This window comes from Sinocyclocheilus grahami, unplaced genomic scaffold (genome assembly GCF_001515645.1).
Source record: "Sinocyclocheilus grahami isolate Dianchi unplaced genomic scaffold, SAMN03320097.WGS_v1.1 scaffold544.1, whole genome shotgun sequence".
NCBI lineage: Eukaryota > Metazoa > Chordata > Actinopteri > Cypriniformes > Cyprinidae > Sinocyclocheilus > Sinocyclocheilus grahami.
In genome coordinates this window covers 53,753-80,163 of record NW_015505723.1, presented here as the reverse complement: position 1 = coordinate 80,163, position 26,411 = coordinate 53,753, and the positions used below count along the sequence as shown (strand labels likewise).

At 37.3% G+C, this 26,411-nt stretch overlaps 2 protein-coding genes across 5 annotated transcripts in view; one reads left to right on the top strand and one right to left on the bottom strand.

Annotated features, from left to right (window-relative positions):
• Positions 1 to 1,398: 1,398 nt before the first annotated feature.
• The window catches only part of LOC107555755 (acyl-CoA synthetase family member 4), a 31,416-nt gene continuing 6,403 nt past the window's right edge, over positions 1,399 to 26,411 (bottom strand). Inside the window, exons 11-16 of one of the 4 annotated variants that reach the window (XM_016238642.1) lie at positions 26,199 to 26,362; positions 25,600 to 25,725; positions 25,270 to 25,401; positions 24,822 to 24,954; positions 2,954 to 3,048; positions 1,399 to 1,581 (exon numbers count right to left, since the gene is read on the bottom strand). In XM_016238642.1, coding sequence (XP_016094128.1) covers positions 1,537 to 1,581; positions 2,954 to 3,048; positions 24,822 to 24,954; positions 25,270 to 25,401; positions 25,600 to 25,725; positions 26,199 to 26,362 — 695 coding nt within the window. In that variant the 3' untranslated portion in view covers positions 1,399 to 1,536. Of the gene's footprint in view, positions 1,582 to 2,953; positions 3,049 to 24,494; positions 24,955 to 25,269; positions 25,402 to 25,599; positions 25,726 to 26,198; positions 26,363 to 26,411 lie in introns of those variants that run through there. The other 3 variants (XM_016238643.1, XM_016238644.1, XM_016238641.1) reach the window with 3 other exon arrangements.
• On the top strand, positions 12,584 to 22,755 carry LOC107555764 (uncharacterized protein KIAA1211 homolog). The gene is made up of 9 exons (XM_016238661.1): positions 12,584 to 12,872; positions 16,143 to 16,311; positions 16,440 to 16,569; positions 16,830 to 16,991; positions 17,343 to 17,549; positions 17,861 to 20,165; positions 20,693 to 20,883; positions 21,186 to 21,345; positions 22,574 to 22,755. The coding sequence occupies exons 1-9, from the start codon at positions 12,614 to 12,616 to the stop codon at positions 22,732 to 22,734; spliced, it is 3,744 nt and encodes a 1,247-aa protein (XP_016094147.1). The 5' UTR covers positions 12,584 to 12,613; the 3' UTR covers positions 22,735 to 22,755.

Here is a 26,411-nt window from a genome sequence, read left to right as displayed (position 1 = left end):
TGCCCTCTAGTGTAGTACGACACAGATAGACAGTAATATAGTCATCCATTGATCCCTAGAGGAATTTATATTGCCTTTGGCTGCATATATTAAAATAGATGGGAATCGATAGACACTATCAAACAGTGTCGTAACAGGCACTTATAGAGTAACATTACCCTCAGATATAAGGTAACAGAATCTGCACTTTGGTATCATTAGAAAATGATCTTTCATAAGCAGAGATGTACACTTGAAAACATCACATGAAGTAAGAAGTGTTACATCTGAACTGATATTCACTTAGCAATACAATTGAATGCATATATGAAAAATGTTGCCTAGACACTAGAACACACCATTGCTGATATGTAGGTCAGTCAATTAGTCGGGGCAAGTAGCGTTTTACATGCAATTGAGGTTAAAAGTTTCAGAGTTCAGTTAGTTTTCTGTCCTTGTTAGTGTAAACTAGACAATTTTGGCATATTAACATGCTTATACTTTTATATTGTTAAGTTTTCGAATTGAACAATTAGGCCTATAGATCTATCTGAATAATTTCATAATTAATAATTAATTATCTTTTAATAATTAATCTGAAGGAATGTTGCTTTGACTAAGGGGGTGTTTACACTTGTAGTTCGGGTCTCTTGGCTCTTTTGGTCCGGACAAAAAAAAAAAAAAAAGATTAATTTAGTCCCGGTTCGTTTAGCGTTCCCACTGTCATTTTTAACACAGAACTTTCAGATACAAAACAAAAGACATAAGGATAAGGTCACAATCTGATTGGACAGCTTTTATGACGTATATTTTGTGAACATCACACAACAACAATGCTGTGTGCTGGGCTAAATGCACGTATGTATGTGTACTGTACATATGGTGGTGTTTTTTACCAGCTTATAACTCACAAAGAGCACAAACAGCAAGAATTCCTCCATTGCACTGAGATCTGCTGCAAGGAGATGGCTGTTCCGGTGCCTGTACAGAACTGTAATGCTAATACCTGTGACAAGAAGAAACAGGTATGCTTGAGTATTTTGTACTTCTTACTTCTTAGGGTTGCATCTTGTGACATCACAATTCCATATTGACTAAAGAAAACCTTCTAATACTGGCCAGTAACCAATATGGTGTATCATGCATTCAATGGTTGAAAACCCAAAATTTACTTGGGGACAAAAACATAATTTTTTGCCTCATGAAAATGTAAAGTTATTAAATCATAATTTAAATGGAAAGGTCAAGAATCCTCAATGAAAATAAAATCTAAATATCTGACAAAATATTATATTAAAATTGAACATATTATTAAAACACACACTGGATTAGCACATAAAACAGCGTGAAGCAACAAGGAGAGCATTTTCTTTAAATACACTAAATTTACAGCTAGACACACAAGCTACCTTACTCCTCTTTTAATTTGACATTCTTGGGCCTGACATTTGAAAGCTATAATGTCCATTTTTAAGACAGGAAACAGCCTCAGAAGTTCCCACTGCTGACCTCGGTTTGGGGGCATGGTCCTCTTATTCACCCTGGAGATTTGTGTGTTCAAGTAGAGGAAACCAGAGAAACTGCTCCAGAGGCTTCCTCCCACTGTAAATAATTAATGAAAAGGCCAATTAATATTAATTCATAAAAAGTACTGCATCAATACAAGTTGACCAGTGAAGGGGAAAGGCCTTATGTGTTTGACTGGGGTGTCTGTGCTTTTGTTGGTGCGACAGACGATCCCACAGCATAATCTGAATAAGGTTACACAACTTTAGACAACAGTGGGTGTGACTTAAGCATGCTGGACTTTATAGGATGTTATTTTCCACCACAATATGACCTAATTAAACCCACTTTAGTATGCTCACGGATTGGATGTGACAGACATTGGCCCCAAAATATTATGTGGTATAACATTGCCCTCTAGTGTAGTACGACACAGATAGACAGTAATATAGTCATCCATTGATCCCTAGAGGAATTTATATTGCCTTTGGCTGCATATATTAAAATAGATGGGAATCGATAGACACTATCAAACAGTGTCGTAACAGGCACTTATAGAGTAACATTACCCTCAGATATAAGGTAACAGAATCTGCACTTTGGTATCATTAGAAAATGATCTTTCATAAGCAGAGATGTACACTTGAAAACATCACATGAAGTAAGAAGTGTTACATCTGAACTGATATTCACTTAGCAATACAATTGAATGCATATATGAAAAATGTTGCCTAGACACTAGAACACACCATTGCTGATATGTAGGTCAGTCAATTAGTCGGGGCAAGTAGCGTTTTACATGCAATTGAGGTTAAAAGTTTCAGAGTTCAGTTAGTTTTCTGTCCTTGTTAGTGTAAACTAGACAATTTTGGCATATTAACATGCTTATACTTTTATATTGTTAAGTTTTCGAATTGAACAATTAGGCCTATAGATCTATCTGAATAATTTCATAATTAATAATTAATTATCTTTTAATAATTAATCTGAAGGAATGTTGCTTTGACTAAGGGGGTGTTTACACTTGTAGTTCGGGTCTCTTGGCTCTTTTGGTCCGGACAAAAAAAAAAAAAAAAGATTAATTTAGTCCCGGTTCGTTTAGCGTTCCCACTGTCATTTTTAACACAGAACTTTCAGATACAAAACAAAAGACATAAGGATAAGGTCACAATCTGATTGGACAGCTTTTATGATGTATATTTTGTGAACATCACACAACAACAATGCTGTGTGCTGGGCTAAATGCACGTATGTATGTGTACTGTACATATGGTGGTGTTTTTTACCAGCTTATAACTCACAAAGAGCACAAACAGCAAGAATTCCTCCATTGCACTGAGATCTGCTGCAAGGAGATGGCCGTATATTTTGTGAACATCACACAACAACAATGCTGTGTGCTGGGCTAAATGCACGTATGTATGTGTACTGTACATATGGTGGTGTTTTTTACCAGCTTATAACTCACAAAGAGCACAAACAGCAAGAATTCCTCCATTGCACTGAGATCTGCTGCAAGGAGATGGCTGTTCCGGTGCCTGTACAGAACTGTAATGCTAATACCTGTGACAAGAAGAAACAGGTATGCTTGAGTATTTTGTACTTCTTACTTCTTAGGGTTGCATCTTGTGACATCACGTCTGGTTTTCGGGTTCATTTAAGTGTCTTCGATCAGTGTTGCATTCATATATCAGTTGAACCGCACCACAGTTTGTTTGGAAATGGAATGAGACCCCCTGAAAAGGTGGGTCTCGGTCTGCATGTTTGTTGCACACCAGGGTTTACACTTATTCAAATGAACTGCACTAACAGAGTAATCACTCCAGTTCATTTTAATCGAACCAAACCTGCCAAGGGTAAACACACCCTGAGACTTTTGTGGAGGACCAGGAGATATGCACACAAAAAACTACTGACATAAATCTCAAGTACTGTTGACTTGAGATTAACATTGTTACTAACATTGAGACATTGTTAACTGTCCCACTGTTAACAATGACACTGCACAAATTTCTGTACAAAAAGAGGGAGATTTTGAGATCTAGACACAAGAACAGAGGGGTTAGAAAAACAGACTGACAAAACAAAGGCCAGATTTGTCCGATTGAAGTGGATTGCGATATAAATGCAGATGCTTTTGTTTTTGTTTGTTCTGAATAAAAATAGAAGGACTGCATACAGTATATGTGTGTGTATTTGATAGACAGACTGTGACAGGACACAGTTAGGAAATGTGTGTCTGTCAGGGAACGCGCTGTAATTACATTACCTGGTTCAACCCAGTTCCTCCTCTCATTTTAATCAGCAACACTGTATGCTGTAAGTAAGACATTTTAGCTGTGCTATCATACAATAGCTGCTGCACCACATCAGTAATTTCAACATTAAAGCACCTCTAATTTCACCCAAACCACAAAGTCATGTTGTACAGAAAATATCTTACCAGAACACAGGTCGGTCCTTGGGTACACAAAACTTTGACCTCCTATGCAATTACAATGCAGTGGCAAGACTTCCAGACTAGTTAGTGCTGGTTTGGTGCTGGTCTTGTCTAGACTCTTTATCAGCAAAAGGAGTGATAGTCTTTATCGTGTAGCATGGCAAAATCTGCTTTTGTTATTTTTAGGTGACCACACTGTACTATCAAGCTGAGAAATTATTAACGACTGACTGGAAATCACATTTCCAACATATCAATTAAAACCGAGACCATAAAGTTGTTCTTGATGGATTCATATTCTATAGTTAGAGATCACTGGAGGCCATGTGTTTTATTGGAGTGGGCTACTGGTCTTGGCCTGTTCTTCTGCAGATCTTGAAAGGTAATGTTTTGAGATTGAATCTGATTCCTCAATGATTCCCTTCTGTGTCTGTTCTGTGGGAGTTTTTATTAAACGCCGATATTCACTGCCAGAGTGAGTCACTACAGTCTCTGAAGTTGAACACATCTAAAAAAGACTCAGCCTTCCAGTGCAGGCGATTCTGAATCTCGAAACACCATCAAGATAATGAACTTATTTTTAGAACTGAAAACAAACAATTGAAAGTAGCATTGTTGAAACGGCAGCGTACAATTCCCACACCACTGATGCAATAATGACTGTTTCCAAATAAATACTACACATTTCTTCCTGCCCCCATCTATCATGGTTCGACCAAGAACTCCTGCTCCAAACTCACACCATTGGTTAAGCCACATGCTGACTTGGGCTAAGAAGGTTTGTCTAGCAAGCTAGTTTGCAAGTGGTTTACTAACAGATGTCTCTCCACATTAAAATGAGACAGGAGAATTGATTTTTACATCAAGTAAACTGCACACATCAGCTTATAGGGTCTAAATACTTTTGCAAGGCATTGCATGTTCATAGTCTATTAGTAAATATAGTTCATCATGTTAACAATCAGTAAACATGCCTGTGTCAGTAGTGCTGAGGACAGTAGAAATGGCATTTGTAAACGTTTATGCTAACTGCTAAGTGTTCTTGTCCTTTGAGACAGCATTTTATCCTATAAGATCTTTAATTAATTTCCAGTAAAGGGACATTTACATAAGTAATATTGAACAGTGTATTTTGATTGGGTACAACATAAGGGGCAGGCAAGGTGTGAAATTTCATATAACTCCTCCCCGAACCAAAGTGAATGATTAATAAAGACAGTCACTTTTAGTCACCTATTGGTGTGACAGAAAGATTCATCTAACCCCACCACTGATGCAAAGACAGACAGTCTGGATCATCAAATGGAGTGATACAAACCGTGAAAAGTCCGTTTATATCCATTTATATTAGCACCTCTCGACCAGTCAAATTTGAGAACCAGAACTAACGGAATTAAAATTAATCAGGACCTACTTCATATTAAGTGCCTTTCACTACTGTTTTAACATTGAAATGAATGACCAGTCGCTGGGGTATATTTGTAGCAATAGCCAAAAATACATTAAATTATTGATTATAAAATTTTTCTTTTATGCCAAAAATCATTAGGAAATTAAGTAAAGATCATGTTCCATGAAGATATTTAGTAAATTCCTAAATATATTAAAACTTAATTTTTGATTAGAAATATGCATTGCTAAGGACTTCATTTTCTCAATATTTAGATTTTTTTTTGCACCCTCAGATTCCAGATTTTCAAATAGTCGTATCTCGGCCAAATATTGTGCTACCCTAAGAAACCACACATCAATGGAAAGCTTATTTATTCAGCTTTCAGATGATGTATAAATCTCAATTTCGAAAAATTGACCATTATGACTGGTTTTGTGGTCCAGGGTCACATTTGATAAAATACACTTATTGCATGTAATTACATTTGTAATTAATTTCTATAACCCTTAACCCACTCTTAAACCTAACCCTACCACAAAAACGTACCTGTATCCCACTCTAAAGAGATAGTTAAGAGATAGTTCAAATTAGTACTCTCCTGAACTCAACGCGCATTGAAGACTGACAGTAAAGTTGATATATATATTTTTTTTTTTGCGCAAAAAAAGTATTCTTGTAGCTTCGTAAAATTAAGGTTAAACCACTGATGTCACATTGACTATTTTAACAATGTTCTTACTACCTTTCTGGGCCTTGAATGTGGTAGTTACGTTGCTGTCTATGCAGGGTCAGAAAGCTCTCGAATTTCATCAAAAATATCTTAATTTGTGTTCTGAAGATGAACGAAGGTCGTATGGGTTTGGAACAACATGAGGGTGAGTAATTAATAGCAGAATTAGTTTTTGACACAAGTACTTTGGAAAGACACCTGATATAAACTGGGACCATTCATCATGCCAACTAAACTAAAATGTATGTACTACTTATTTATATAATACTATAATGTAATGACATGCATTATGTACAGCTACTTTTGTATTTGATGTTGATTTAACTTTATAAGTAACAGCCATGTTCTGATTGAGAATGTTAATTAAGTAATATATTCAACTGAAATGCATGATATGCCATGTTTTATATGGTTAGAAAATAAGTATGTCTACTTCAAATTGCTCTTTGATAATACAGTTGATTTGTGACACTGGAGACAGGTAGCAGTTTCTGCCACTATTGATCGCCACATGTCTTTATTCAGTTAATGGAGGCCCTTGTTCTTCTTTGAAATTGTTTTAGCACAATACACACACGCATCCTCACATACGCTGACAAACAAGCTTACAGTCACAGTCTTTGTGTGTGTTGGGAAGTTTGAAATGATCAATGCATGTCTGTTCTTCCTGCCCCTGGTAAGCTGGCCAATGAACAAAGTGTCATTCTGTGAGCAGCAACAGAGACAGCAGTATGAACCAGCACACTACCTCACCATCATCACCCACTTTCTTCTCTCTCAAACACATTCTAGGATTGTTTTAAGTCACATGTGTTAACACATCTCGGCATAGGCCACTAAGCTCTCACATAGGACATCATGCAAACAAAAATCCCACAAGGAACACACAAAAACATACATTGTGAGAGTTTTATGGTGGTATGAATATACATACCATAATTTTTCACACTATTCAATAATGGAGATGTTTGTGAATTCATCACAGATGTATTCGTCCTCATGTTTGCACTACAACACACACGGCTATAAGCATTCTTGAGTTCTCTGTGCACCTGTGCAATGTGACACCTGACTCTAGGTAATAGTGTAGCTCCACAGTAACAGCAGGCAAGTGGAACAGCCACACGTTGATACACGCATACTTTCTAGCCTCTTACCCAGATAAATCGACAACCAGGTAAGCCTTTATTCTTGCGTACACCTTCGACCATATATGCGATGAAGCGGAGTTTTTTTTTGCGTAATGCAAGTGGTAAGATCGCGTTAAACACAATAGGCCTCTGTTCATGAAACTGCCATTATCTCTTGCCAGCCCCACATCCTCAAAGGCTCAGTGTGTCTGTCTTATTGTATGCATTGTAATGAAAATAAATGTATGTACATTCAATGATAACAGTGTGTTAGAACCAAGGGTCAATAGCTTTTTGTTTATTTTGGTGTAAAATATAATATGTGTATTAAAGTGAGCTTTTTGTATATAATTTTTTAAATACAGTTTTATTTGAATAGTTAGTGGCTAAGGTCATGAAATGCACCATGTTTGTATGTATAGGTACACATGTATCACATGATTACTCTACAATTCTTGCCATGAATTTTTCCTTCTTTTATAGTTGTTTCAGACCCCATACTTATATATTTGTTCCTTTTATCTTTATATATGGTATTTAAAACTTTGGGGTCAGTAAGATCTTGATTATGTTTTGAAGGAAATACTTTTTTTTTTCGCAAGGAGGCATTTGTTTTGATCAAAGTCATTTATAATGTTGAAAGATTTCAAATAAATGCTGTTCTTTTGAACTTTATGTTTACCAAAGAATCTTCAAAAATTGTATCACACTTAAGTAACAACTTGTCAACATCATTAATAATAATAAATGTCAAATGTCAAAGCAAATCATCATATTAGAATGATTTCTGAAGGATTGTGTGACACTGAAGACTGGAGTAATTCAGCTTTGCTAACACAGGAATAAATTACATTCATATTAAAATAGACAAAGTGTTAAATTGTAATAATGTTTCCCAATATTACTGTGTTTTTGATTAAATAAATGCCACCTTGATGAGCATAAGAGACTTCTTTCAAAAACATTACTGAACCTAGATGTTTGAACAGTAGTGTGTGTGTGTGTGTGTGTGTGTGTATATATATATATATATATATACAGTATATATTACTAATAATGTAGACCAAAAGGAAATTCTACCTTTATGCATTACAGAATCATCGTTTTTCAACAAAGCCTAGACTAGCACCTTGCAGATTCACACAAGCAACCTTCTGCACAGTTTTTTTTTTCAATCCTAGATAAATGACTTGGAAAAAGAGAGAAGGGCTGACTAAAGAACTTGCTCATGTCTGTGACTGCAGACTGAGTACTGAGTCAAAGTAGTTGCATAAAATGTCTATGGCGGATCAGGAGGCTACTGAAGTGGTGTAGTGTTAAAGTAGTGTTTAAAATAATTATTTGCCATATATATTATATACTTAATATATATGTTATATTATAAGGGAGACTGGGACTCGTTGTCACATGGGGAAGTTGTCAAAATGGCCATACTGTATACTGTATCTCACTAAGGTTTTTACAATTTGTACTAAAGCTTGTTTGTTGTGTTGGATTCAAACTCTTAAATCTTAAAAAAGAAAAATTTTTATGAATAAAAATCCCCCCCAAAAAAGTTAACTATTGATTTTAACAAAGTTGAACTATGTTTTAGACATTTTTATACTGTATTCAGAAATATGTTGGGGCAAGTTGTGACATGTTTTATATGTTATATATAATATTTATTATAATGTAATATAATTTGATATTTTAATTTTTATTATATACTAAAATATTTTACATGTATATTTAGTTGAAAGTTTCTGAATGTGACAACAACCCACAAAGCGCAGCTATGTTTTTCCTGGGTAATATTGTTCAAGGTGGGTATACAGAAATTTACTTTAAATCAACCTACACTTAAGTAAAAAGTGTGACAACTAGCCCCGGTTACTACTTATATTACTGCAAGTTACACAGGGTTCAGTTCATAAGAGTAATGTTTGGATCAGAATTGCCTGGTTCATAATGCTGAAGTCAAGCTTTGAAAGGCAACCCTGACATCCAATGAGGTCTTATGGGCTATTGATGAAAGATCTGTGTTCATCTGATCTCCATAACCATCATTCATCCAGAAACAACGCAATTAGATTTATTAGCCTTCATACTTCAATAAAGACTTTTAAGATATGGCATGCCATTATTACTATATTTAATAGAGCTCTATAAGCTGTGATTCAATGGTTTTGTTATATTTTTCCCAAAAGCACCAAGGAGCAGCAACAGAGCTTTGCAAATCAAGGTGCAGAAGGTTGAATCCATGTTCCCTAAGGTTTTCCTTCAGTGGTGTGCAGCTCTTTCCAGCTGCGTGGCTGAACTAGGTAAAAGTGTGCTTTTGTGCTCAGTAAGCACAGGCAGCTAGACAAGCTTTGCTATACGCTGTGCAGTCAACCATCCCATTTTGCTTCAGTGATTTCTAGCTGTTCCTTCAAGCCATTCCATTGTACAAGTGAAGCTAGCTTGCTATCATAATAATATATCACCCCTGATACTTAATGCATTACATGTGATTTGCTTAATGTGCAGGCATTACTGACAGCTTCAAGTCCTGTTGTGTATTTAGGCTAGAATCACAGCTATGTAGCCCATCTTTATTTAAAAATGCCTGCTCTGACCATCATCCTATAGTATCTGATGCCGCTCTGCTGAGCCTTTTGTTCTGTGTAGATATAATGCTACATCAGAAACACCCTAAATGTTGCTGTTGTCATAGCAATAACCACACATGTTGTGTTCTATCAGCTGTACATGAGAATCAACACAGAAGGCAACATTATGCTAAAAAATGGCCATGAACAAAGTTGTAAAATTGTGATTCCTGTGTAAATGCATTTATGTTGCCTCTAGGCCACATTACAAACATTGTATATTCTGCTTCAAATGCTCTATGTCTCTTTTGTGGAAAGATTGCTTAATCAATGCTAATTCTTCTAAGATAGCATCTGGAAAGTCTGCCATTCAGGCAAGGTTTCCTTCGCAAAGCGATATCAAAAACAAATACTTGTTTTTTTTTTAAAGAAATTGCTTTCAAAACATGAAATCTCTTGCCAAGGCTACATTTATTTGATCCAATATACAGAAAAAAGTAATACATATTTTTACAATTTAAATAACTGTTTTATAATTGAATATATTTTAAAATAGAATTTATTCTTGTGATGGCAAAGCTGAATTTTTCAGCAGCCATTACTCCAGTATTCAGTGTCACATGATCCTTCAGAAATCATTCTAATATGCTGATTTGGTGCTAATTTACTTTCACTTTTGATCAATTTAATGCATCCTTGTTAAATAAAATACTAATTTCTTCTGTTAACCCCCCAACACACACAAATGTTTGAACAGTATTGTATTTAGCCTTGGTCATTAACTTTAGCTGTTAGCCGCGGCAGGAGATCACTAGAGCTACCTCATTTTTCATCAATTTTATTTGCAGTATTTAAGAACATTGAGTGGGTGTGTCATTTTGGTTTTTCAATCCATTTATAAGGGCTATTATGGCATTTATTATGACTTATAATAATGACTCGCATAGCTTTTAGGTTCAGGAGTTACAGGGGCACCATTTCAGGAATCCACTTACAATTTATAGTCCACTGGTTTGGTCAAATAGAGGCAGGTCTGGGCTAGAAATGTTTGTAATGATGGTTAGAGCTGCTCTTGGTAACATAGCCTAGTAGTGAGGTCAGTCTGTACCTTTAAACATCAGCAGTGGGTTAAATTAGCGCTATAGCAGCTAGAGCTAACTTAGCAGCTAACTTACTGTAGTGCTGCTGCTGCCTTTTCTGTTTGTCTGAGGTATTTTCAATGTCCTGCTGCAGTGCATGTGGTTGTGACCTGCGCTTTTGCCATCGTTATTTTGTCTGGAGCTTCTATTATGCACACAACACAAGCAAGATCATTGGCTAATATGTGCACGTGAACCATAACATGACAAACATGCACACAGTTTTGACCACGTGCACACTTGTGTCGCAGTCTCAGATGCATGTGTATGTACAAACACATCTGGAACAGAATCATAAACAGACAAGCTTTTTTTTTGTCACAGCTGAGCCTGCTCAGACAGAGAGACTTTCAGGATGACGCTGTGAGCCATTAGAGGACACTATCTTTTCATATAAAGAGAAACAACACAATTGCACATAAGGATGATGTAAGACTGTAATCATTTACAGTTTGCTGTGTTTAACAGTTAGTGCAACACTGTGCTGCCAAACGGTTTTTGTTTGCCAAAAGGAATGCAGGTTTTGAGGGAATGTGTTTTGATAACCAACGACATTTTAAATCTTGGCATTTTGTGTACTGGCATTCTAAATGAACACGTGTAAAAATCCGAGCAGCAATATGGAACAATAAAACCTAATTTGGGGAACTTTAGTGCTAAGACTGACTTATCAAAATGATATTATGCATGAGAATTTGAATGGATTCTGTGGTAATCAGTTAACAAAACAATTCACATTTTTGCTTTTTTAAATATGCTGTTTTGCAGTATCTTGTATGGGGGAGCCATTAACATAAGATGGTAGAAAAAGTGCTTCTTAAATAGCCATTAATTTAGACTGCTGAGCAAGCACATATCTGATGTGATAATGCACTCTACTGTACCTAATATGGAGGTAGAGTGTACACTACAAACAACTGTGATTCACAGACACAATACTTTACAGTTTCACATTAATATACAAACACCCACACAGACACACAATAAGAAGCTTGATCATTCAGATAGCATGTATGTACACATATACACACACGTTTCACCAAAAACACTATCTCTCTCTCTCTCTCTATCTCTTATCTATAATTTTTTTTATATATATATTTTTTTATTTAATTCAGTTCAGTCATTTTAGTACTTCAACTCAAACTTATTTCAGTAAATTGCCAAAACTTCAAAAAAAATGTTTTACATTTTCATCTAACATTTACATTTGATATACCGTTTTAGTTTTAGTTTTAGTGAACAATAACAATGCCACAACCTAATGTAAAAAGACAATAAATTATGATTGTCTGTATGAAGACAATAGTTGTAGAGGCATTACAGATAGATATGACATTATATAACACAGCTAGAGAAGGGAAGTCAGGTACACAGCAAACAAAGAAAACAAGATGTTTATGTGCATTTTTATCGATCATGGCAGCAGTACATTATTAAATTATAACCAAAATGCATTTTAACTGTGCATATATCCAGACCCAGACGCAGTCCCCTTAATATAAGGTTGTGATATGCCTGGAACATGAGGAATTTCATTCAATTCTTAGCAAATTCCCTCTGAGAAAAGGCAAAGAGATGGTCCTGTTGTTCGCAAACAAGCGATTGCAAAAAAATAAACCCAGGACTAAAAGAAGACTAGCCTATGTACAAGAACAAACAGACTATGATGATAATAAAAACAGGGGCCAAGCATTTGAAAAAAAAAGGGCCCAGAAGCACCAAGATGGAAAATAAGGAAAAGCGATACAAGTGTCTCATGATCTCTGTAAGCCTTTCTATCTCCTATTATTGTTGTCATCTCCTTCAATTTTCTTTTCAGACTTGCACACACAAACCATACACATCAATGAGGAAAATACCTCTGAGTTCACACTTATTCCCCCGCTACCCTTGCTGCAGACAGCCCATCGTAACCATGGCGATGGACAGTAAGGAGGCTAAGCTCGACGCGCAGGTCGAGGTAACAGTATCTGAAGGCCCAGGTAAACAAAAAATGAGAGTGAGGATCTTTGCAAATGGCCTGCTCTTTAAGTGACAGTGACTAAATGCCTCAAAACATTAGTGCTGTCTCTTTAAGAACTGTGGTGTGGGCACAAAAACAAAAGAATTGTGTGCCGTGTCTGCGTGCATGAGCCTGTGTGTCTTTAAAGGAAAGTTCACTCAAAAATGACAAGACTCTCAGTATTTAGAAGTCACATGAACCACTTTTATGGTGCTTTTGTTCACTTTTTTTTCCCCGGTCCTTATTCACTACAATTGCATGCAGCAGATTAACCATCACATTCTCCAAAATTTCTCCCTTTTGTAACTGGGAACAATGAGAGTCATACAGATTTGAAATGACATGAGCGTGAGTAAATGATTTTCATTTCTGTGTGAATTATTCCTTTAAATATGACTTAATCACATGTTGCTGTTGTCCAGGGTTTACACACCTTTTCGAGTGAACCTTGTGCCCTCAAACTTTATAACCTCATCTAACTTATTAACATAAATATATCTCCTGTGTGACTTATTTCATGCTTCCTCAGTACAGCTGAAGTTTGGCATGCTTTAGTTTGAGCTTGTTTCTTTATGTTGTTACAGATGTAGACCCATGTGTTAGGCAATCAAGTGCACTGTTGACAAAAGGAACAGTGCCAATTATGTTGTTATGATAAATATATAAATGAATCATGTACTAATACTGAAATTTGGAGTGTGAGGGGAACAGTCAGGTTCAGGTGGGAGAAAAAAATTTACTGGCTTTGCTGCGCTAGTAATGAGAAACATTGTACGACAAGAGTGCGAGGAGCAAGGTTGAGTATTCTTATGTTGTCAAATGGGACAGATGTGTGTTTTAGCTTTTGTGAAGAAGTGAGGGGAACAGTCAGGTCTGAGTGAATTTATTTAGCACTACTGAAACTCATAGGAGCAGGTAGGCTGTGTTTGAGTGTATAGTGGTTGTAGTATGGAGGAGTACAAGGGAGACACACTGAGGGCTGTTTCTCTGGCTGAGTGGTGTCAACTCACATCATATGCCTCAGTGATTGAGGACGCCTGCAGCACTGCATTGTGGGCCAGAGAAATGGAGTAGTAGCGGCTGGGAACAGACTGTGACTTGGACGTGGCTTTGAGAGGGAAATGATGAGACAAAATATGAGAAATCATAAAATCATCCAGTCATATGCGCTCGTAAAGCAGTAAACTCTGGAACAGTAATAACTTCAGGAACTCACATCAGAACAACAACAGAAGTGGTGACTGACGCCAGGTACCAAATGTCTTACTTTCTTTGTTATTGTGTTTTGAGCAGCAACACTTACTTAATGTGTAACTCCACACTACTTTCCACTTTTAGCCTGTAACAGATCTACGCTGATCTTTCGCTGTTAGAATTTATCGACTTCTGTGGTGTAGAGTGGCCCTGTCACCCCAGCCATTTCACTTGAAGCTCCTACAACACAGAGAGTCAGACACACAAACATCTATAAAAACAGTCTGGAGATGTTTTGCTCTTGGCTGGCAGCGTGCTTATGTTGTACTTATAATACCTTCAGAAGGACCAAAAAGGAACCTGCAGGCTTTGATAGAAAATATTCACACATATGCATATTATAATGTTACAGAAGATTTCTATTTAATATAAATGCTGATCTTTGTGAGCTTTTCTATTCATCAAAGAATCCTGAAAAAATCTTAAGTAGCACAACTGTTTTCACCATTAATCAGAAGAATTGTTCCTTAAGAACCAAATTAGGATATTAGAATGATTTCTGAATAATCATGTGAAAATTCAGCTTTGTCATCAGAATAAATTGTATTTTAGATAAACAGAAAATAGTTATTTTAAATTGCAATAATGTATCACAATATTGCTGTTTTTAATGAATCTTTGATTAAATAAACAAAGTTTTGGTGAGACTTCTTTCAAAAACATTTAAAAAATCTTACAGGCCACAAACTATTGATCAGTAGTGTATATAGCTAATATTTTATTTGACATGTTTTATATGTAAATTTTATTCGTAAATATGTGTTTTGAGCTACTCTTATCTCCGTAGATTTTATGATTCCTAATAACTTTCTAGTCTCAGGAAGTGGAGCCTCTCCACAGCACTCTTTACAAACCAAAGGTCCCTTGCCTTATCATTGGTTTAATGCCGTTACATGGGAACCATATGATTCAGTCATGCCACAGACACTTTGCAACTGCAGATTTCCACTTTAATTGGTAGGTTGAGAATTATTCTATAAATGTTTTCTTTACGATTGTTTTGTGTTATTTTTTTTACAGATTAGGAATTAGTTGTTTAAAAGTTGGTGTTTGATTGTTGGTCATGAAGCTCAGATTATATCCACAGTGTGCATGTTATCAGAAGTAACCGATGGGAAAGAAAGTAGCTTATTTAGCATTAAATAAAACCTTCAACCCAGTAGAGGTTAAATTCTTTGTATACCACCTTTCACAATACATATCAATTCAAGCATTTTTTTAAAAACTCCAGATTTTAGAGTAGATTTAGAGGAACCTACAACATCCCCCTGTGATACTGCCCTTGAAAAATCTGCACAATATACAAGATGCTCAGTTGTTTATTCATGTAGACTGAAGTATTATTTGAGTCGTCTATTTGGGTATTTTAAAACGTTTTGTGGTTGCTGCATCTATTGTGTCTCATCCATGATTGCTCAGGTGGATTACAGGGCTCACACTGATTTAAAAAAGTGTGAGAGGAGTAAGTTTATGTACAGTATGTAGCTTAAACAACCAGATGCATTTCAATTTGTTCAAGTCATATCTTGTAAGCATTTGAGTGGCTGGATTGCTATCTTCTTTTCATAATTGTAAATGCATGAAGTGTAAATACCCCCAAAGTGTTCCTCTCTTCTCAAAACAGTGTAACAACTCTATATTACTGACAACAGCTTTATATAAAATTGCTTCTTTAGCGGATGGCTTCTAATTTTTGGCTTTTTCTTTTTTCTGTGATGCCTTTTCAAGATCTTATGGCTTTATAGGACCTCGACATTACCGAATGCTTAAACAGGACATCTGGTCACCATAATTATAAAAGCCTGTCTTAGGACAAGGTCTTACTTCCAGTATAACCTGATTCCATAGCCTCTGATCTATATCTGGTCCTCCATTTCACGGACATCAAATAAAAATTCTCACATTTTTGTACATACTAAAACAAACAAGTATGGTTATTGCTACTTACTGACTATTTATCACTTTTCTTTGCCCCTACCGACCCCATTTTTACCAGAGCGGCGACGGCAGGGAAAATTCCAGCCATTCCGGCGTCTATTTGGGAAGAAGAAAAGGAGGGAAGCAGAATGTGGGTTTGAGGGATCTGAACTTAAACCTAGCCATTCCACTGATGATGTTTGCAATGGGGTGGTCTCAGTTAAGGAGGAGAATGATGAGTGTCCAAGGTAAAATTTTATATTTTATTAAATATATTGCTTTTATTGTAGATGCTGAGTTTATTTGTTGATTTGCGTACTGAAAACATTAATAGAAATGTTTTAATTAAACAGTGTGTTAACATCTACGTTCACAGGGAGTTAAACACCCTAGGGTCCAGAGCTTTTTCACACGAGAGTGTATTTATCCCAGAGGACTCAGAGAAGACATATCCAGGACAGACCATGTCCCAGGAGAACGTTTCAGACAAAGTTAGGAACATTCAGGTGAGACTTTCCACACAAACTGTATAATTAAAAATGTTCATATGCACACAATTAAGTCTTGCACCAAACTTCACTATCACAATTTTCATATAAGCATTGCACCAAAATTATTCAATTTATTTTATCTGTTTTATGTTAGTATCTTTGGGACTTAATGTTGGCTAATTCCTTCTTTTTCTCTAATTTGACTAACAAGGCAGCAAAATAAACTAACAAACAAACAAGAAAAGTTTTTTTACTCTCTATGCTTTTGTTGACAGAGGCAAATTGGACATAATATCAAATTTGGTCAGAGACCTCCTTCACTTAGAAAGAGTGAGGGAGATGAAGGTAGTTCAGATGAAGAAGAAGTACCACGAAGTCCACTGAAGGTTCTTGCTCAGGTGGAGAATGAGCCACCAGAGACCGAAGCCAAGGAAAAAGTAAGTTAATCTCCAAATTATTATCCACTACTTACATAAATTCTGTGTCAGTCAAAGTTTGACAATTTATATGGACTGTTAAAAATAACTTCTCTGTTTTAGAGAGTAATGTTATAAGACATTACCTCACTTGCAAAAATGTACATTTATGCATTTGGCAGGCCCTTTTATTAAAAGCAACTTTTAATGCATTCAAGATATACATTTTGTCAGTAACCTTGTTGCTAATGGCGTACTCTAGATAAGCTGTAGGAAAGTGTCAGACTGTGAAAACACTGATTCCCCATAAATATAATATGCTTCCTGTTCTGCATAGTCACAGACTTGTTTGTGTTATTGCTTTACAATCAGGCTGTCAGCCATGACACGGTCCAGCATAGAACTCCAGTCAAATCCCCACGCACCAAGCGCCCACCTCCCCCTGGCACAATTGAGTCCATCAATCTCGATGCTGTCCCTCAGTCTGTCCCACGCTTGGACAACACTGCTGCCAAACATAAACTGTCTGTCAAACCAAAGAACCAGAGGGTGTCACGCAAACACCGAAGATTCACACAGGTAAAGAGAATGGTGTTCATTAAAATGTGAACAGTGTCTATTGGGATAGTTTTTATGTATGAAGATGTGTGAAAGAGTTCACAGAAATATTTTAATTCAGTCATCAATTTACTCACCCTCGTGATGTTCCAAACCGGTATGATTTGTGAAACACAAAAGTCAATATTTCGATTAATGTTTCAACTGCGTTTGTCAATACAATGTCAGTGGGGTCTAAAACAACACTGGATTAAAATTAAATTATTCAGTGAACTATCCCTTTTGATGAATACAACTCAAAGGCAATAACTTCTGTAAATTTAACATTTCAGGAGTTTCACGAAGAGGATCTCTCTGAAATGCAAGAGGAATCTGAAACACAAAAAGACGAAGAAGTCTTTGATTTGTCAAGAGAGGACTATACCATTATCCATAGAAGCAAAGAGGATTATGAACCCACTGAGAAATTGATGAGGCGACGATTTCACGAGGAGGAGCTAGAACGCCTTGAGCTTCAGAGAAGGGAACAAGAGGAAGAGAGAAAGATGGAGGAACAAGGGAGGAGAATCGAGGAGCAGAGGCTAGAAGAAGAAAAGTGGCGCAGACAGGAAGAGGAAAGGCTGCAAAAGGAGGAAGAGGAGAGGAAGCAACGAGAGGAAGAGGCGAGGAAAGAAAGGGAAGAGGAAGAAAGAAGAAGAGAAGAGGAAGAGCGAAAAAGGCAAGAGGAGGAAAGAATGAGGAGAGAGGAAGAGGAAAGAAGAAGAGCAGAGGAGGAGAGAAGGCAGCAGGAACTTGAGGCGGAGCGTCTTCGTCTGGAAGAGGAAAGAAAAAGGGAGCTGGAGGAGAGAAGGAGAAAAGAGGAGGAGGAGGCAGAACAACATAGGATTCAAGAGTTAGAGGAGAGACGGCAGAGAGAGGAAGAGCAACACCTCCGTGAGGAGGAAAGGAGCCAACAAGAGGAGGCTGAGAAGAAAAGACTAGAGGAGGAGGAGGAAAGAAAGAGGCAACAGCAAGAGGAGAAAGCTGGGGCTACTGACTCAGAATGGAAAAGAAAAGCAGAGGAACTGAGATGGAGAGAGATGGAGGAGAGACAGAGACCCTTTACTTTCAAGGTATCTTCAGGCGAGAAGCAGATACTATTCCAGAAGGTCAACCTCACTCCTGTTACTCCATCAACTGGCCAACAGGGTGAAACAACAGCTGAAACCAGGGAGGGAGCCAAAGCTTCATCACCAGGATGCACAGATTCACCAACTCTGTCTTCATCTCTTTATGTCCCACATACTGCAATTCTTGTGACAGGAGCCCAACTTTGTGGAACCGCAGTCAATCTTGATCAGATCAAGGACACGGCCTGCAAGTCCCTTCTTGGCCTTTCGGAAGGCAAAAAGGCCATGGGCACTCCTCCAACCAAGAGCAAGACTTCTCCAGATCGTAAATCTGAAAAAAACAAATCCTTATACGAGTCTTCCTTATCTCCAGACCAATCTAATGCTGCTGTCCTGGCAGAATGGGCAAGTATCCGATCCAAAATTTTTAAAGGTGCAGAGGACGGAAAATATACAGAATACCCAGATCAGAGTCGCAGGCCAATAAGTGAGGATCTAAATACAGTGCCATTCTCTCACACCAACCTCAGGAAAACCATGTCAGCCAGTGCTAAGTTTTCAATCACACCAGCTAGAAAGAAATTTGCTGATTCCAAAAGGAACTCAGAGAGTTTTGGTCAGGAAGACAAAGAAGGTGTGAAAATAGAATCACCATCTACGGAAACTCCCTCTGTCCAAAAATCAGAGTTGCCCTCTTTAGGTATCAAGATCCAGAACAGAGGAAGCAAAGTTGTCCGCATTGCAGATAGTGCTGAAGAATGCATGTTTGCCAAAGACCTCCCCTCCTTCCTTGTTCCCAGTCCGCCACATGGATCTCCCAAGTCACAGAGGTCCGAGACTGGATCCCCAAGTCAGGAAGAATCAGAAGACCTGGATACAAAGGATGAAGGGGATCAGAAGGATCAGAGTGGTGAGCGGCCCTCACCTTTTGGAATCAAGTTGAGAAGAACCAACTACTCTCTTCGCTTTCACAATGAACAATCTGCAGAGAAGAGGAAAAAAAGGTACAGTGCAGGAGACAGTTTTGAAGGTGTCCCAGTGCCTCTCACCTCCATTGACCAAGATTCTGATACTTCTACACTCTCTGAAAAGTCTAGCCCTGTTTCTCCGCAACAAGAGATTACCGGATCTCGAACCGCTGCAGCACCCAGTAAAGAATCTCGAAGTAAGTTGAGCAGAAATACTCTCCCTTTGGCACGCACCGAAGGCGACAACTTTGTCCCCAAGCCTCCACTTTACCAAAAACCAGCTACCTCCCCCAAACCATCTGAAGGTGCCACACCTCCACCCTCTCCTCTCTCGAAACCTGGCAGGACTTCGGGGGACATGATTTTACAAAGGACAGGGCAAGCAGAACAGGTAGATACTGAGCAGAGCAGTGATCATAAGGAAGAAGTTGCAGCATCTCTACCATCCCAAAAAAATGGACAAGGAGAGGAGGAGCTTAAAGAAAAGAAGTCATTTTTTCCATCCATCAGCATCCCATGGAGAGAAAAAACAGATCGCAGGACAGAACTCATTAAAAAAGGTTCGAAATACTCAAGCGCTGTAGAGCTATAATTGTATCTTCACAATTATTATAATGCTTGCGAAGCATCAATTTATTTATATTCCTTAAACTTCTACCATTTTCAAGGTTCAGAAAGGTAGTAAGGACATTGTAAAAATAGTCCATGTGACATCAGTGGTTCAACCATAATTTTATGAAGCTACAAGAATACTTTTTGTGTGCAGTGAAAACAAAAATAACTTTATTCAACAATTCTTCTCTTCTGTGTCTGTTGACGTGCATTCGTGAGAGTACCATGACCCATGCATGTGGTGCTGCTTAGGCAGGAAATAGTTGAATAAATATAATAGTTATTTTTGTTTTTTAATTTGTTTGAATGGGGTTTTTTTGTGTTCCGAAGATGAACGAAGGTCTTTTCATTTTTGGGTGAACTATCCCTTTAATTATATTCTTGTAGACAGTACAACAGAGGAGTAGAAGACTCTAAAATGTTTTCTAGTCTTGCTTGTCAATTTGACACCTTCTGCATTTCTTCTCTTTCACAGAAAAACCCTCTCTGCAGGCCAGGCACTCTCTGGACAGCTCACGGACACAGGAGAAAGAGACAGGACCACTTTGGATCACTCTGGCACTGCAAAAACAGAAAGGCTTCAGAGAACAGCAGCAAAACCGAGAGGATAAGAGGAGCCAGAGAGAAGCTAAGCTGGCTGAGAAACAGGCTAAGGACAGAGATAGTGTATGTATACATTATCAATATAACCACACAATCTATTATCATTAACAAGCTACACTGTTGGTACTATATGTAAAATTGTAATAACAGTGAGTTTTAACCAGCTGCAAGGCAATATAATGCAACAAGCAATAACAGCTTTCCCTTTTAAATAAATTTTACCAGCCACGACAAGTAATATTTTGTTGATCACTTGTTGTCTACTTCTGTGGTGCTGTGCTGGGTAACCTCCTTCTTTAGGAAATCTTGTTGGTCCAAAATCTTGCTCCATATAACTACAATATGGTTTTATTTGTCTCTGAAAGGCTGGAATGGTCAGTCCCACAGAGGATAAGGGCAGTAGAAGTTCCAGCCCTCCCAAACCTCAAACAACAGATGGGAATAAGAGACCAGACACATTCCTGGCCCGTTTTGAACGACGCGACAACTTGAAGAAAGCCAATACCTTGCCCAGCTCAGTCACAGGTAAAATATATATTTTTAATTTGATTAAAGGATTAATTCACTTCCAGAAAAAAAATTCCTGATAATTTACTCACCCTCATGTCATCCAAGATGTTCACGTCTTTCTTTCTTCAGTTAAAAAGAAAATAACATTTTTGAGGAAAACATTCCTCCAATGTTTGAGGAAACATTTTTCTCCATATAGTTGACTTAAATGGTGGCCAATGGGTTGAAGGTCCAAATTGCAGTTTCAATGCAGCATTAAAAGGCTCTACACGATCCCAACCGAGGAATATGGGTCTTATCAAGAGGAACGATCGGTCATTTTCTAAAAAAAATAGAATTTATATACTTTTTAATCACAAATGCTCATCTTGCACTAGCTCGACCTCAAGCATTATGTAATCACATTGGAAAGTTCACACGTAACGTAGGCAGAAGTACCGACCAAGTGTTTACAAAGCGAACATGCAAAGAGTCAAATGCCCTTTACAAAAAAAGGTAAAACAATTATGTCAGACGATTTTGAAGTTAGAGGAGAAAATTAGATGGATTTTTTTGCACTACGCTACCTTTTTCAACCAAAGTTCACAGATGAAGAACTAACCACACATGACCTTTCCAACGTAATTACGTAATGCGCGAAGTCTCGCGTGCACATTGCAGAGCTAGTGCAAAACGAGCATTTGTGGGTAAAAAGTATATACATTTTTATTTTTTTTTAGAAAATGACCGATCGTTTCTCTAGACAAGACCCTTATTCCTTGGCTGGGATCATGTAGAGCCCTTTAAAACTGCACCGAAACTGCAATTTGTTCCTTCAACCCGTTGGCCACCATTTAAGTCCACTATATGGAGAAAAATCATAAAATGTTTTCCTAAAAAACGTTAAATTTCTTTTTGACTGAAGAAAGAAAGACATGAACATCTTGGATGACAAGGGGTGAGTCAATCATCAGGAAATTTTTATTCTGGAAGTTAACTAATCCTTCAAATTTCCCTTTAGTAACTTTATACTAGGGTTGTTTTTGGTAACTTTGTGTCTTATGCTCAGTTGTTATTTAGGCTTTGTTATTTCTTTCATATACATTCCCCTAGCTGAAATGCAACTGACATCAGAGTGGGATTTAGACATGGTTCCCATCATGATGTGGTGCTTTTAAAACTGAGTGTTTAAGTGTAACAACCACTACAAAAGTGTAAAAGAGCCATCTCTAAGTCTTTATAGTGACTTTCTTTCTTTCGACAGTTGAAATTACAGACTCTACACCATCTCCCCCAGCAACAAAAGATGTGACAAAGCGCTTCCCTCCTGGTGACACTACCCAGGTTTCTACCGAGCCTGCGTGGCTTGCCCTAGCAAAGCGTAAGGCCAAAGCCTGGAGTGACTGCCCACAGATCATCAAGTGATCCATTGCCGCAGACCAGTGAAAAAGCGAATAAGTTATCTCCTTCTTCCACATCACTTAGCCTTCACAGCACCCCAGCTCACCTCTTGCTCTGAACAAAGTCTATAATTTACTTTCTAGCATTTCAGAATATTTGGTATTTTAGTAATAAAATATTCACTATATTCAATATATATCAGATTCACGAAGGATAAACAATTACATCAACCCACCCGTCCGGTTTTCAATATACTGGATTATTGCAACAACATGCATCAAAAGTATATTTACTCATTTGTGTCACAGCCAATTAAACAAGCCCTATAATCTTCAGAGAAGTTGCAGCCCTTCATATCCTTGAAGTCGCCAGTGGTTAACAGCGTAATATACACAATGCATGTCGAACTGTTGATTCTAGATATTACTAAAACAATATGAGTGGTTCACATTAAGTACAAATTAAACTTTTCAAGTAAAACAAGAAGGTATGTTATTGCTTTGGTGATAAATCTGGGAAGCAATTCAAGGGCTAATAATAACACAGCTGATGAAACCTTCACAAATTCAACTCCTCGCTCCCACAAGCATGTAAATCAGAGAAATGGCTTTGTCATTTTTCTTTTTTTCCATGTATACACTCAACTGAGTTGACACTCATAGACCTCGCCGATGCACAGACGTTGTCACTTTTTTATTTCTTAACTTATTATATTTGATATCTTGGCAAAGTAAAAAGATCTTCACTGTGTCCGTGACAACTGTGAGTACTTTCATTTGAACTATTGCTACAACTCATCATGATAATGACACGTCAGCACTGTTTACTCATATAATTAACTAACAATTTTTCCTTCAAGTTTCCATGACATCATAGTATATACTGTATGCACTTGAGCCGTGCTGTCAATTGATGAAAAATCTACTTCTTGCAGTGTCTATACCCGCCTGTTTCTGTAGAATTGGTTGCCTGGGATCCGTCTGCTTGCTGTAACATAACCAATGCTATCCTGGCGTAGCGTGTGCTAGCATCTTTTACCACTAATTAGCAAAACCTGCATCACGGCTAAGTGATGGGAGATCAGTGTTTCAAATGCAACGTCCCAGGGTGGAGGGGAGTAAGAACAAGAGGTCTAGCCAATGGAAATATCCTTTACAAAAAAGGAAGCATTTCTAGTGAGAGAATGAATGGACTATTAACGCACATCACCTCTACGTCCTTGAATAAGGCAGCTAACCCCAGATCGCTCCAGGGGGGATTGTCCTTGTAGGCGAAGTTGCTCTGGATAAAAAGGGTCTGCTAAATGATGGTTATTAAACGGAAGCCTTGATCTCTCAGCAGAGCCACTTACTCCACTATCTAATGTAATGTTGTATGTATGTAATGTATGTAGGTATGTATGTATGTATAGAAGTGAAATGAAGCGGACTGTATTCCTTTGGAGATCTCCTGAACTGCAGTCACGCCACTTTGTTTTTACATTGGTCGTGTGCAATAGTGTAGCGTAAACAGTGTTGTATGTGATATAAAACAAAAAGTTTGTTTATAATTGCACTTTTTTTTTCCACTTTAGAAAAACCCATTACAGAAAAAGTGACGCAAATGTTATGAAATATGTAGAGAAAATTAAAGGAAGCTGTTTGAACTCGGTGGACTGAAATTCCTGTGTTTGCACAAAAGCAAACATGAACATAAATGCTAAAATATAGTACATACTGAATATATCCATGTATTTCTTTAATAGGCGCTTTTGGGAGTCACCCATAAAAATATATTTATCCAGTTGCATGTTGTGATTAATCACTGCTTGGCCAGTTCTAGACAGTAAACATAATCATTGCGACATCCCACCACTATCTTATGCCCCCATACGACAGGAGAGGAAAAAAGCTCGCCTGGCAAAGACAAGGTGGCCTTCAGTGAGCCGGTTTCTCCATCTAAAATCCACACGTTTCCATCAGTGGAGCACACAGCCACTAGTGTTCTCAAACCCCATGGATCACCATCAAACACAAAGGGAGATGAGAACACCTTGCCTGTGGTCTGGAACTGCCACAGTAATGATCCGTTATCACCATTTACACAGTATAAATGACCGTCATGTGACCCACATGTAACTGTGTGACTGGATAATGTTGATGTGCTTCTGCTGGGTGTTGTAGAAACCTGCTGATTAGTCCAAAATGTCAAAGAGGAAATGCATGGCGATGAGAAGATTGGTCCTTTAGTGGAGAATTCCCATAACTGCAAAATAATGTAACAAAAATGCAATCAAATAACTCAAAATCAATGGAGGCATTCTCATAATCATCTGTAATTAAACTGTAATATTACTGGATTACATCTGAAGAGTAAAGGAATATTGCCATAAGCCTCTTTTTAATTCGCTAAAAATAAGGTTTGAAAAATGAGTGCAATATACATAGAAAAAAAAGCATTGTTGTTTATTGCTCTACCTGTGAAGACCACAATTATGAAAAATAAGAATTAAAATCGTGATTAAAGTCATGTATATTTAATTTATCATCTCTTAGAGCAACTTTTCCTTTTTCCTCTCACCGTATCTCCAGTATGGCTTATTCCAATAATTTGTCCATTTACTGAACCAATGAAGACAGAGGAATCAGAGCAGCGAGGAGATGAGAAAAACGGGACACTGCTGGAATATGTCCACAAGAGTTTTCCACTGTCCTGGACAGACAATTAATGGAGAATGACAAGATAAATGTTAGCCTTTAAACATGACCTCTGATCCTACAGTATATGCTCCATTCTTAAGACCTTTCATATCAGAGAAGTTGGCTTATAAGCTTTGAAACTTAAACACTCAATACTAATATTTTTTTAATATATCTTTTTCACTCTTATGAAGATAGAACATTTACTTACTGGATCAAGACAGTGTAGATTCCCTCCCAGAGTACTACAGTATAACTGTCTAGGAGACGAGTGGATGCAAGGGGATGAAAATACTGCACCTCCACCACAATAGTGCTGCCATATACAAGTCTTAGCCTGGGAGAGATAGACACAAATCTGTGAAATGTCAAGGGAATATGCAAGAACATATTTACAAAAAACAGAATACAACTAATTTAATAAACATTTAGATGTAACAACATTGTTAGTGTTAACTAAAACAAACTATTACAAATATTTTTGTTTAATGAAATAAAGTTGAAATGAAATGAAATATAAATATCATACTCAAACTTAAAACTTGTATGAAAATTAGACTAATTGAAATAAGTTACTAAACTAAAACTGAAATAAAGTTTAACAGAAATATATATTTTTTAAATTAATAAAAACAAAAAGGCACAAATTACTTAAACTCAAATTAAAATGAAAACTGAAAATATACAAATAAAAGCTACATAAAAAATTTGAATAAACACTATAATAGTATATTAATAATACTAAAACAACACTAATTAGCACTACAGAAATATAATTAAACAAAATTGAGTATTTCTCTTGTATGTTACCAGTGGGTCTAATGCATAAACAAAGCCATCATGCGACCCTGTGAACATCAGCCCAGTTTTAGGGTCTACAGTAGGGGAACTTTTCACCACATCCCCAGTCTCAAACGTCCACACAGTCTCCCCACAGGAAACATTCAGGAAATATATCTGTCTGTCATAACAGCCTGAGAAAAAGGGTCAAATTCAGGTTACAAATGTGGATGACAAATAAAT